Consider the following 13,004-nt stretch of genomic DNA (forward strand, 5'->3'; position numbering starts at 1 on the left):
TAAGAACCATTTGTTCTCCCATTTAAGAACCATTTGTTCTCCCATTTTTACAGCTGATAGTATCTCTACTTTCAGTTTCTTTACACAGATCAGTTTCTGGGTTGCCTTTTTTTTTTTTTTTTTTTTTTTTTTTTAAATCCAAACAAATAGAAGCAACTATGAAAAATGTGTTCTTTCATTACATTCAAGACCAGCAATCACACGTGGCCACAATTCAGAATAACCAGCACAAACTCCTGCTGCCTTACCGGAGGGCCTCGCAGTCCTGGTGCTCCCACAGAGCCTGGGTCCCCACCAGTGCCCTTGGCACCAGGAACACCAGGGATTCCTGATGGACCTGGCGGACCTGAGATGCCTTTTAGGCCAGCTCTTGTAATTCCTCCATCACAAGCACAATCACCTGCCTCTCCTGGAAAATAGTCAACACTCCAAAATGAGTTTCATATGGATAAAGACCCTTTTCAGTTGCAAGAGCTCCAAAAGCAGCATTTTATTCAATTAAGACAAAGCCATTCTCATATGATTTGATTTGATGCCTCCTCTGCTCAGGTGATGTGAGTGCCAAGCAAGTGGAGCCCAGGTTTTCTCCAGTTTAATTTCCATGCAATGCCCATCACCAAATAACCATGTGTGGCATGAACCTCAGCACTTCTAGACCTCTTCCCAAGGGATTAAACTTTTCTAAACAGATGGGTTTAGGGGAGATTTAGGGAGGTCTTGTGCATTTTTTGAGAGATAGTTATCAGAGAAAACATACTCCCCCTCACAGTAGGTTACAATGACCCCCTGAATTGTTACTGGTCACGGACCCAAACAATCGCCAAGCACAGTGATATCTGTGTCATCATGGCTTTTGATGCTGGTTCTGTCACATGCTAAGACCCAAATTCTCAAGACTTTTAGCACAGGGGAGAATAAAATTAAGTTTTTCTGTCATTTACAGCCTCTATTGTAAAAAGCAGTGAATAAGATTTTATTTCTAAGTCTCATGGCTTTAAAGTATAACTTACTTAGGCAATTTTCTGTGTATGATATGTTTATCAGCTTATTTGCCTGAGAAGAATAAGAAGAAATAGGATTTTACTAACAGTGCTGGGTACAACTCTCTCTAAATTGCAAAGGCTGTTGGCTCCTTCAACCCCTCCTGTGATTTGTCATAAAGACACTTACAACTCATCCCTTAGGATATTAACCACATGTAAACATCTTTCAATGACAGCTGAAAACAAGAGTCAATTACCTTTGTAGCCCTTTGGACCCAAAGCTCCTGGCAGCCCTCTTTGCCCAGGCTCCCCCGGGGCCCCAGTCCTTCCACTCAGGATTATCCCTGGGGAGAATGAAGGGCCTATATGCAGAAAGAAGGCAAGGAAAAGCCATGAGAAGGCTGATCTCCAGCTCATTACTGACTAACAAAATCAGTGATGCAACTGGCACCAGACAAAACTGCAACTGTGGACATAACACAAGGAGATGGATCTTGGTTGGTACCACCCATAGTAGTTCTGCAGCTCTCTGCCACATTTGCTTCTAGCTCTTCATACAGAAAAGCAAAATTCTCACAGTGTGGATCCAACAGAGTTTCATTCCTTTACTCTGCCACTGCACTTTTTCACAGATTTACCAGCTGACCAAATAACTCACCAAACTGTGGACAGGTAGCGTAAAGAATGGCAAATGACTTTCATTCAGTGGTTGCAGCTCAGGAAAGACACTAAAGGGCAAAAGGGTTAAGGGGACTTTCCCTGTCCCTCACTTCATGACCACAGGATTGTTGTGTACATCTCTTTATATGCTGAATGGAATGAAACATAAGCTGATGGAAACAGCAGCAGAAAGCAATCAAACATAATCTAAAATTACACTGTCTGCAAACCCCTCCCCTCCGTGACAACAGTAAGATGGAGTGCTGACCAGCAGAGTCTGATGCTCCATGGAGACAAACTGCAGCCATCAGCTAAACACAGGCACAGGAGCTCTACAGACTCTGCAGAAAAGTGAGCCAGATTTGACTAGCAAAAAGTTAAGAGAACACTTATTTCTTCTCCACAGAAAACCAGTTTATCAGACCATGCTCACTGGCTCCATCACTGGAGTGTCCCCTGTTCTGAAGGGTTGGCTCTCAAAAAAAAACCAGCTTAAGGCAGGATGGTAAAACGGTTTTTTAACTCAACCCTGATCCTGTAATACTCAGTTTCTGAGGAAAACAAAACAATGCACAACTAATTTAATACAGACATCCATGCAAATAAACATGTAAAAACAAAATCATATTTCCTTAGGTCTGGAAACCATATCTTCAGGCATCCTATCTGACCCTGGCACCCAAACTACCTGCTCACAAGACAGACATTTACCTCAGGTGGTCATAAGGGTCAAGGTCTATTCTTTACCTAAGCCAAACAGAGACTAGCCTAGACCTTCAAAGCCCTTGGTGTCATAAATTGTGTCTACACAACTTCATGCTTCAGTCTCTCAGGCTACCACGTTCAACAATAATTAGGTCTATTGTCTTACTTTATAGGAGTGTCAACTCATATGTATAAGTTTGTGAGCTACAATCACAATGAGGTGTCAGTCAAACATTTACAATTTACAGATGAATAATCCTTGCTGGCAAAGAACTAAATATATAAATGATTATTTATCCTATTTCAGTCTGAACCTAATACAAAAATAGATGTAAAGCTTCTACATACGTGGTGAACCAGGCAATCCTGGTGCTCCTGGCAGACCTGGCAAACCACCTCTGCCGGGAGGGCCTGGTATTCCAATTGTTGCTCTTCCTGGTTCTCCAGCTTCACCCTTCACTCCTGGAATACCTGGAGACCCTCCAGGGCCCATTCCATCTAGACAACAATGACACAATGAGCAGCCCTCCAGCAGCAAACACACTGAAGTATTTTTAATGTTAAGATAATTACCATTGTACTCTGAACTGCAATCATGTTAGGACAGATCAATTCATAATTTTACACCAAGGAAAAAGTACTAATTGGAGGGACCAACTGGCTCCCATTTACGCACTCCTTTGGTGACCCAAAATACTTCACAGCACTGTTTAAGTCCCTATGAGCAATCAGACAATTAACTATGTAGCATTGAAGGGGGTTTATTTTCTGATTTTCTTTGCAGTTCCAAATCTCTGAAAAGATTACTGCAGGCCAGAATTTCCCAGATGACATTCAAGTGAAACAAAAACTTTTCAGTGAGATCTTGGATGGGACAAATGGGTTGCACACCCAGTTTATGAAGCCAATCTCTTAGCTCTTTATTGCAAATACAAAGAGTGATTAAAAAATTTCAAATACATTCATTATAATTTAAAAGGTAGGAAAAGTTCTTCCAATCAGCACATTCAAAATGGAAATCAAACCACAGCCTCCTGTGTACACTGCCACACCAAATATTCACATGTGAAGACTGGGCTGTAATAATTGTGGCACCAATTCTGCTCCCATGCAAGTCAACACAATTGGCTTCCCTATGTGCCATCCCTGCCCCCTATTTCTCATACAGCAGCCTGCAAATCAGCCAGCTGAAGGAGCAGGGAGAGGCTTGTTCCAATATCTCCACCATCTCCAGGCCACTACCCAGAAACTCCTCCACAAAACCCAGAGCAAACAGCCTGCCAAGAGCACTGTCCCAGCTGCTTTACCTCTGTCCAGGCCTGGAAACCCTGGAGCCCCTGGAAGGCCCGGCAAACCAACAATCCCTTCATCTCCTGGAGGACCAGGTAGTCCTGGGTTTCCAGGGTCACCTGGGGCACCTGTTAGAGAAAGAGGAAAACAAGGAAGAAAATCTCATCAGAATTTCTGCTGAAATACTGTTCAATTACTGTAGTGGCCACTGATCTCTCAGACAGCAAAGGCTGCCAAGCTGTGAGCAGGAAGTCTGTTAGTCAAAGTTAATAATATTGGGAAAAATCCTCCTGAGCTGTTACAGAAGTTGTTTCAAACTTGACTGAAGGAGAAAGAATAGGAGAGACCAAGCAATTTGTCCCCTTACCTTTATGGCTTCAGAGACTGTTCCCATGCAGGCCTCAATCAGCTGTGGCATTAATTAAGCTAATTTTCCTCAACAATATTCTCACCTCATTGGACAACAAATAACAGCAGAATGACATTTAGAGCACCCTTTACCATGCAGCACCAGGAAGCCATTTTTCCTTAGTACACTGGAGACAGATGGAAGTGGGCCTACAGAGCAGACACAGCACTTGCCTGTGCTCACACACAGTCTGCCTCCCAGGCAAGACATTTCATTCTGCCTTGAGACACATCATTTGAATGGCTTTCTTTAAATTCTGAAGTTATAGACAAAGAACTAAATATATGTGTAGCCAAACAATACAGAAATAAAAAATAACAAAGGATGGATTAGACCCAATATACAAAGTGGGAAAGTGTTAAAATACAGTAAGAAAGAAAGTTGGATCAGAAAAAGTGCTTTAAATGAGTTTCAAAAGAAATGGAAATTTGTACCTGAAATGACTACACCTTCCCTGTCAATAACGACAGGCGGACCTGGGGGACCAATGTCACCTAATTCACCCTGTAAAGAAAACAGATTGGTACCACACTCAGATGGGTGATGGAGAGGAGGCTGCTTGTCAGGAAGCAGACTGTATTATGGTACCAACGTCTGCAGCCATTCACTGAGTAACTATCATTCTTTGTCTTGCTGAAGAATTCACTTTGTTCTGCTATTCATAATCATCTGCTGTCATGACTTACATCGTTCCTGTCTGATGAAACTGATGCTGCTTCAGATAAGATGGCTGCTTCTGTCCAGCCATCCTCTGAATGTCTCCAATTACCTCAGTAGGAAGCACAGACATGTATATACAACGTGTACTGGAGAGCAGTTATGTCAGCACACTGACCAATATCAGGTAGATAATATCTGTTCACTTTGTGGTGAAAGCTGCTATGAGCTATCTCATTTTTGAAAGCTTTCATCACTGCAGCTATCTGTTGTCTTGCTATACTGAATTTCAATAATAGAAGCTTACAGAAAAATTGATTGCTTCATAAGATCATCCAGGTAGAACAGGCAAGTTGTGACAAACTGCAGTGTCATTCCTTCCTCTCACTGACACTCTCAAAGAGTATCCTATTTGAAATCACAAGCACAAAATTTGACTGTCATCCAAATTGTCATCATATTTATCAGTGAGCCAATCACCAACCAGTGAGCCAAGGCAGTGCACACTTCATTGCTTCTTCCAGTAATATTTCTCTGTACAGAAACATCTAATACTACTTCTTCCATGTACTCTGCACAAAACATCCCTTCAATACTTGCATTTTACAAGTCTGCAATCTTGCTGGCAGATCAGTGTTTTCACAGCAAACTACTAGCTAATAATTTTCCAGGCAGTTTCAAGCTCTCTGACTGCCCAAATTGTAAGATACCCATAAAATGTCTGCTATGCATCACCTATATTTAGTACAAGAAATTGAGCACGTTCTCAAGCTTGTCCATACTTGCAGATCTGTGATCCAAGACTTCAGATAGCCTTGGCAACTATCTTAACATTGACTTACTTCCACCTAATCTTGCCTCAACGGTCCAATAAATATGGCACTGCTGTAAGGATAAAGGAGACCAGAAAGGCTACACCTAGAATTCTAAGTCATGAAGTTCAATGATTAACATTGAAAAAATTATTAAAATACCTGAGTGTTCATGGCTCAGCAACAACTCATTTTTGTGCTTAACAATAAAATGAATGAGGAACTGAAACATACTGAAAATGACATTAAAATAGGGGCAAACAGGAGGTTTGATTGGAGCAATGATAGTTATTTATTCATGCAAATACCTTTTAAAAAACAATGCTTTAGTGAGAAGTTACCTTCATGCCTTCGACTCCATCCAGTCCTGGATAGCCTGGAACACCTGGATGGCCCTGCAAAATGCCACAAGGGAACAATGATATACAGTGAGACAGTAAGTGGCATTATTTTTCAGCTGAGACATCTGCAGAGCCCGGACTCAAACCACAAACCAAATTCTTTGTCCCACCAAGCATTTGAAGAAGAATTAAAGACAGAGAAAACTGATGGCATCAATTTCTCAGCACTCACAAAATACCAGAGCTCCTTCAGGCCTCATTGTGCTGTGAAGATGGTGAGAACTTGTGAGCAGGCTGAAGGTGTGCAAGTCAGGAGAACACCTAGGAGCTCTCACAGAACTGTAGAAATGCTTGCAAAATGAAGAGTCTAAAACGTTCTTTTCCTTGTCCCACACATTTTTCCCCCCACTGTTTTCCCCTTCTAAAAAATTATTGGCACCAAAACATTGGGAGATGCAGGATCTACTGACTTTGTACTTTCTACTTAGCCTAACTATTTCAATAAGACAGGTATATTCATCCATCAGAGAACTTGAAGCCACAATATAAGGAAGTTTGTAGATCTTAAGCAGTTAGAGGGCTTCTATAACTCTTAAGAACAGCAAAAAATAGAATAAATTTCACCTTTCTCCCTGGAATTCCTTCTGATCCATCCAGTCCCAAAAGACCCTAGAACAGCAAAGATATTAACTTTTAGAGGCTTCACCCTAGCGTGATCAGGCTTCAAACATCACCTCATCAAAGAATTAGAAGTTAAAATTTTCAAAAGGAGAAGCTATCACTGCCTTTCTTATCCCTCAATTATTAACAATAACAATGTAAAGAATTTAACAAAATAACTGATAAAAGCAGGCTTATGTAATTTAACTACTGTTTTTCTAATTGGCAGTTCAAGTTAAGGAAGTCATGGTGTCTCAACTTACTTGGAACTTAGGTGTTACTTTGTAATCACAAAACCAATAAATTTTAGTGTGGTGAAGATTTTCTATCAGACAGTTTATTCTGCACACACAGAACAGAATGTCTTGGTCTTCCTGTTGCATAGGAGAACATCATGGCAGGGAATGAGTCTGTTGATGAAAGGCCCACTTCATGTCTTTGAGAACAGGCATTTAAAGACTTGGTGGAGTTACCTACCCTTCCACCTGGTAAGCCAGGCACACCTTTTTCTCCTTTTTCTCCAACACCTCCAAAGCCCTGAGAAAAAATGTCAACATTAAATCTCCGTGATCTGTTTGGAATTGAACAGCACATCCCTAAGTAAAGGGAACACAAACCAATTTATTTACACAAACATACAATAGCGAGACGAAGGGAGCTGACTGTTTCTGCTGGGACTACTTTGTCCCAGAAAGAAAAGCTCCTGTCAATCAGACTTGGCAGTATGTGCAGTACAGTACCTGCTTTATTCCCCAAGACTCCCATCCATTTAAACCATGGCATATATTTCAGTAGCAACCCCATGTTACAGACAGCAAAGATCTGCCAATGCTACTCTGTATTCTATTCTACATTGAGAAATTCTTACAAGTCTTGTTTCTTAACAGCAGCAGCTCAAGGGAATGCTCAGAGCATGCTTTTCCCTTCCAAAGCCCATGAATGACACAAAACTAGCATTTTCATGCTCAACATATGGAAATGTTTGGTGGCTTTCCCAGTCAGCAAGAAGTATCAAATCCAGAGATAGAACACCAGGATTTAATTTCAGCAAGAGTTACAGTAGTTAAGCAATTTCCAGGCTTCAATCTTAAAATATCTTACAGTTGTGGTTAAGTTTGTACATATGTTCAATTTCACCAGCCTCAATGGCTCTCTTGTGATGCATAAAGCTAAGCATGGAACATGTCCAGAAAGGCTAATAACAAACTGTGCTTCATGTACAGGTTTTTCTTGCACGTATTTTTCCTAAGAACATCTGTACACTGAAGAAACTGGCAAACAATTTATCTTATTAGTCAGAAGTTCCCAAAAATATTTATTCCCTAAACTTATTGAAACAGCCTCTGTTTACAAAATGTTTTAAGCTGGGAAATAGCTTTCTGGAATTCAGGGATAAATTGTTTTTCTTAATTCATATAGAGAAGATGCAACACCATGCTGAGTTGATTAGCACTCATATCAAACAGCTCATTTTAACTGGGTGTATATGGATAGAAAGAAAGATCTGCATGTGCTTTACAGCTTTAAAGTAAAATAACAATAATAAAAATAAAACCAATACATAATAACAATACAAAATACATAAAAACAATATATAATAACAATAATAAATATACATTTAGATATAATAAAAGGGGAAAAATAGGATTTTTAAAAATGTCTGTGGGACAGGGAACACTGCCATCAAGTGGCCATGCCACGGGCAGAGCTCTGGGCAGGTCTGCAAACAGCAGGCTGCAGGTACTGAAATCTGGGCAGCTTTGCAAGTCTGTAGCAGGATGGCATTATATTCTTTGTACCTACACGACAAAAAACTATCAGATTACAGTTGCACTCTTCTAAGTGTCTTGTGAACATTTTTATCAGATTTTCAAAGTTCTCTGGTGCCTAGAAACTCCTGTAGAGGCCTTGTGAGCTATTCAGAGTTTGCTGAACCACCTAAGCCTTATTGGGCAGGTGTTAAAACACTCCTCTGTCCTTACCGGGATGCCAGGCAATCCTTGGTCTCCAGGGAATCCTTGAGGACCTGGCTCTCCCTGGCAAGGGGCAAGAGACAAACACAATAAATCCCTGTGTCTGTGAAAGCAAGACCTTCCCTGTCCGCCCTCCGTGCTCCTGACACCTAAAGCAAAGCTGTGTCCTCTGTTTGCCAGCGAGGGGCCTGGGTTTGTGTCACCATGTGCTGCATCAGAGGTCTCAGCACAGAGCTGGTGCTTCCCTGGCCACTGCCTGGCCACTGCTGCTCTGCTGCCCACAGCTGCTACAGGCCAAACCAGGGGCATTTCATAGCACCAGCTGGGAAACTGCACCATGCAGTGCCTCGTGAGAGCAGCAAAACAGCACATGATGGGACAGCAATGTTTTCACAACTCTGCTTACAAACTCCAGAGCGAGCCCAAAGGAATGGGGTTTGCCTGAGCCTCAGCTCACACTAATGTAAATTGACCAAGTACAACAATCTCTCCCATGACTTTATACAGGGGTTCAGGCAAGCTCAGACTGGGCTCCCAAACCAGCCTGTATAAGTCTCAGATTAACTCAGTATGGCTCAATTTCAAGTGTCTAGAGAATCTTTAACTGAAGGACCACAAAGCTTTTATAAAAACACTGATGACCTAAATTCAATCTCAGTAATAACAATGCAAAGGTGAAAAAATCTGATTATTTCAGAGTAGTGTGCACTAAAGCAAAAGAGCTGGAGCTTCCATTTATTTTTCTAAATTGACATTTTTGCTCCAGCTGACACAATTTCACAAGTTCAACAAGAACAAACTACAGTTCACTTATTTTTAGTATTAATGTTGAAAAACATTAAATAGCTTCCAGATTTCTTCTGAGAGGTGTGTATTCTCTGGTGGTCCACACTGCTCTGAGCTATGAATATTTTTATTCAATAACCATTTGACAGAATATACTGGCACAGAAAATTATTTTGATTTGGAAATATAACAGCTTTCACTGTTTAGTAATTTTGTTCATTCTTGAATGAAAGAGCATGGAGAGGGAGAGGGTTTGTAAACTGAATTTACAGACCTTTTCTCCTTGCTTCCCCTTTGGAAATCCCATGAATTCCAGTATTCCAGTGGATGGTGGGGGACCTGGAGGTCCAGGCAGCCCCACATCACCCTGTAAACAAAAAAGGAAGATATTAACATAGCAGACCATGTTTGATTTTCTATGGAAATGGCCTACAAATTAGAAGAAAAACCACTTCAATTATATCTCATGTATATAAATCTGTGTGCCTGAATGCTAGCATGGGACTTTGGTCATGGGAATCAAAAGATCAGATGGAAAATCAGGATGAACAAAATGCATCTGTTTCCAAAGCCTTGTGGATCTAAAACATGCCAAGGGAAAAAAATACGCCTCAGCTACTGAATCAATAGGAAAACATTGCAGAAAAACTTTGGGGAGAAATAAAAAAAAAAAAAGAAGAGAATGAACAATTAGAATTGTGGAAGGCAGAGAACCAATTTCAACATCAGCAGAATGAAGTCCCAGATTGAGACCTTGAAGAAGCCTGTGTAAATTCTGACTACAAGATGCCCATTTAGGACAGTGAGACTATAAATTCCACACCAGTTACACACCAGTGACTCAAAGAATGTAAGGAAAGCCAGGAAGAATGAAGGCATTGGAATAACTCAATACAACAGTTGATGGTCCAAAGAAATTGAGAAGTGGAGATTCAAAAGATCAAGACCTCAGGTCTTGATAACCACAAAAATACTGCACTGACTTGAGATTTCCCCTTCTTCACTCAGAAAAGGCTCCCATCCTTTTTAGTGTACCAATAAATAAAGAAGCAGCAAGATTCTTTAGTATTTGAACTACCAGTCAGTCCAAGAGAAGAAGAGAAAAAGAAGAAAATGCTAGAATCTAGCCACTTTCTAGAGGACCAAGCTGTGATGGAACTCTGGAGCATTATTTCATGCTCTTTCCATAATAAAACAAGTTTCACTTACCTTTTCTCCTTTCTCTCCTTGAAAGCCTAATCCCATGTTACCCTAGGAGAGAAAATAACCATGGATAAATGAATAATAAAACAATGGCAACAACAACACACCTATTATCTAAGCCCACAGCACTGTTAAACCCCAAAAATTAGGTGTAAAAAGAAAACAGGAAAGGTAGCTACTTACTTTTGGACCTGGTGGCCCAGGGGGACCCACTGGACCCTAAATGTAAACAAGATCAAGATTTTATTCCTTTTGACTTAATTAGGATGGAAACAATTGGAGTAATGCAGGATCTGCACTGGGACTTCAACTTTCTTGCCTTCAAAGCAAAAGGAACACACATGCTCTCAAGTCATCACATCTCTAACAGCACAGCTCTTTGGCAACATGGTTAATTAAGAGAAAACTTCAACTTAAACCCAACAAAAATGTAGTTTGGTTTTACCTGTGCCCAACAGAAATTCTCTTGTAGGATCTTGCAAAAGCAGCTCTAACACATCTCATGGCAACAAAGGCTCCAAGCACCAGAGGTCAGCCCATTCCCCCAGCCCTGGGATGAGGCAGTGCTCAGAGCAGTGTAACAAGGTGTTTGTGTTTGCAGAGAGCCCTGCAGAGCTCTGCTGGAGCCTCGTGTGCTGCTCTGGATGCCCAGAGAGGAGCCTTTGCTCTCATGATCACATTAAACTACCCAACACTGAGCACCCTATGCTGGAAGTCAGCTGTGCTCAGTGTTTTCAGATGCACAGCCACTCTTGCTCATTGCCATGACACAAACAGAGACAAGGGGAAGGAAAACTGCCAACAGCTGGAACTGTTCTATCAACAAGTGCAATGGCTAAGGTCTCTTACCTGCAAACCTGGTAATCCTAGAGGGCCTGCAGGACCTACTGGACCTGGAAAACCTTTTGGGCCCTATAAAAATAACAGAAGACAAATAGAGGATGTGTAAAATTTACCCCATCTAACCCCACCCAAAGTGAGCCTCAGGAAACATTAAGTAATATCCCCTAGCTAAGTAAGCCAATTTAAACATTTTTAAATTTAAAATAAACTTTAAAATTTATTTCATATGATCAGATGTACTTTGAAAATCAAAGTTGCAAAGTTCAGTGGTAGAAGGGAGTTTGATTTGAAAAAGGAATAAGGAGATAGGTAATAGGAAAAATTGGACTTCCTCTACCATCACCTGGATCCACTCATACCCTTATAAATCTAGAATGATTACACTACTGGTATCACACATGTAAATACACTTCCCACTAATTTGAATAGGGTCCTTGAGAATCAATACCTGAAAATGTACCTACTTAATACTGTTTAAAATCATTATGCCCCACATTAAACAACTTACAGGAACCCCATCCAGGCCAGGAAGACCATTTTCACCCTAAAAATCATAAATGCATACATAAAAATTACACAACATTATTGCAGAAAACTGTAAGGAACACCAAGTTTATATAAATATAAATATTTGATGTTAGTTAATATTAGATCAAGTATAAATAGGAAAATATCTTGAAATCTATGCTTCTATATTTGAATTGGGTAATGGAGACCTCTAGAGAAATTGTAACCATTTTATTTATGTGTAACAAGAGAAAATAAAGTGACATTAAAAATATTAATTACAAAACCACTTAAAATACACTACAAAAGCTCTTATTATATGACTGCTATAAAATATGCAAAAGCACATCATCATAATAATAAATTATTTCCCATAATTACAGAAGTAAATTAATAAAGACCTATTTAACTTTTACGAACTTATGAGTGTATATAATGTAGATAGAATTTTAAAGGAGTTCCTAATTTTGACCAGCAAAGTCAGTGTGAGAGGCCTTATATCACAGAGTGATTTTTTCAATATTTTCAATATTTAATGAAGCATGTATGAAACAGAGAATGTGACTGAAATTTCTAGTACCTTCCAGTACCAGAAACACTGAGAGGCAGCTGGAATCTCACAGCAGAAGTTGTAACATGCTCTGAACAATAACAGGATGAGCAATGTCTCACCATCCCAGTATGGGATGAGTAAGATCTCTTCAAAGACCAAGCAATTCCAGGTTCTGAGAGTATTCTGTGCTGCCATTAATGAGGTTATTACAAGGCCTTTTGCACAGCTCTGCACTCAGACACACAGGACTGACACCACAAGCAATCAAAACTGCCGTATCAGCCTGGCAACCTGTGGGACATCAAAGAGTTTCTTGTACTGCATTTTCTCCTGTGTGATGACAAGGCTTACCTTCATTCCTTTAAGACTGCCTTGAGCAAAAACAGGTTCTCCCTTAAGGCCTTTTGGGCCAGGACGACCCTGTCAGAAAAAAAAAATCGTAAAAAATTAATTTCTTGAAAAAATACTGCTTTAGTTTTTAAAGACTCTCTAATTAGCATAATGAACAAGGCAAACTCCTGGCTCCAGTTAACTGTAAAAGTACCACTGCTGCTTTGTCAGAGAAGCTGTGCTATTATGAGAACTAAAGAGTTCCTGGAGCTTTAGGAATACAAGGTTCTGC

At 40.3% G+C, this 13,004-nt stretch overlaps 1 protein-coding gene across 6 annotated transcripts in view; it reads right to left on the minus strand.

The window, feature by feature from the left end:
- Positions 1–13,004, minus strand: part of COL4A6 (collagen type IV alpha 6 chain) — a 110,293-nt gene that overhangs the window by 20,535 nt on the left and 76,754 nt on the right. For 4 of the 6 annotated variants that reach the window (XM_041485273.1, XM_041485269.1, XM_041485272.1 and 1 more), the window contains 15 exons: positions 12,734–12,802; positions 11,831–11,866; positions 11,329–11,391; positions 10,663–10,698; positions 10,486–10,527; positions 9,551–9,643; positions 8,500–8,553; positions 6,995–7,054; positions 6,482–6,526; positions 5,858–5,911; positions 4,482–4,551; positions 3,656–3,766; positions 2,697–2,846; positions 1,241–1,345; positions 249–409 (listed from right to left, as the gene is read on the minus strand). In XM_041485273.1, the coding sequence (XP_041341207.1) occupies positions 249–409; positions 1,241–1,345; positions 2,697–2,846; positions 3,656–3,766; positions 4,482–4,551; positions 5,858–5,911; positions 6,482–6,526; positions 6,995–7,054; positions 8,500–8,553; positions 9,551–9,643; positions 10,486–10,527; positions 10,663–10,698; positions 11,329–11,391; positions 11,831–11,866; positions 12,734–12,802 (1,149 nt within the window). Of the gene's footprint in view, positions 1–248; positions 410–1,240; positions 1,346–2,696; positions 2,847–3,655; positions 3,767–4,481; positions 4,552–5,857; positions 5,912–6,089; positions 6,415–6,481; positions 6,527–6,994; positions 7,055–8,499; positions 8,554–9,550; positions 9,644–10,485; positions 10,528–10,662; positions 10,699–11,328; positions 11,392–11,830; positions 11,867–12,733; positions 12,803–13,004 lie in introns of those variants that run through there. The other 2 variants (XM_041485270.1, XM_041485275.1) reach the window with 2 other exon arrangements.

The sequence above is a fragment of the Pyrgilauda ruficollis genome, unplaced genomic scaffold (assembly GCF_017590135.1).
Source record: "Pyrgilauda ruficollis isolate IOZ18807 unplaced genomic scaffold, ASM1759013v1 scaffold7, whole genome shotgun sequence".
NCBI lineage: Eukaryota > Metazoa > Chordata > Aves > Passeriformes > Passeridae > Pyrgilauda > Pyrgilauda ruficollis.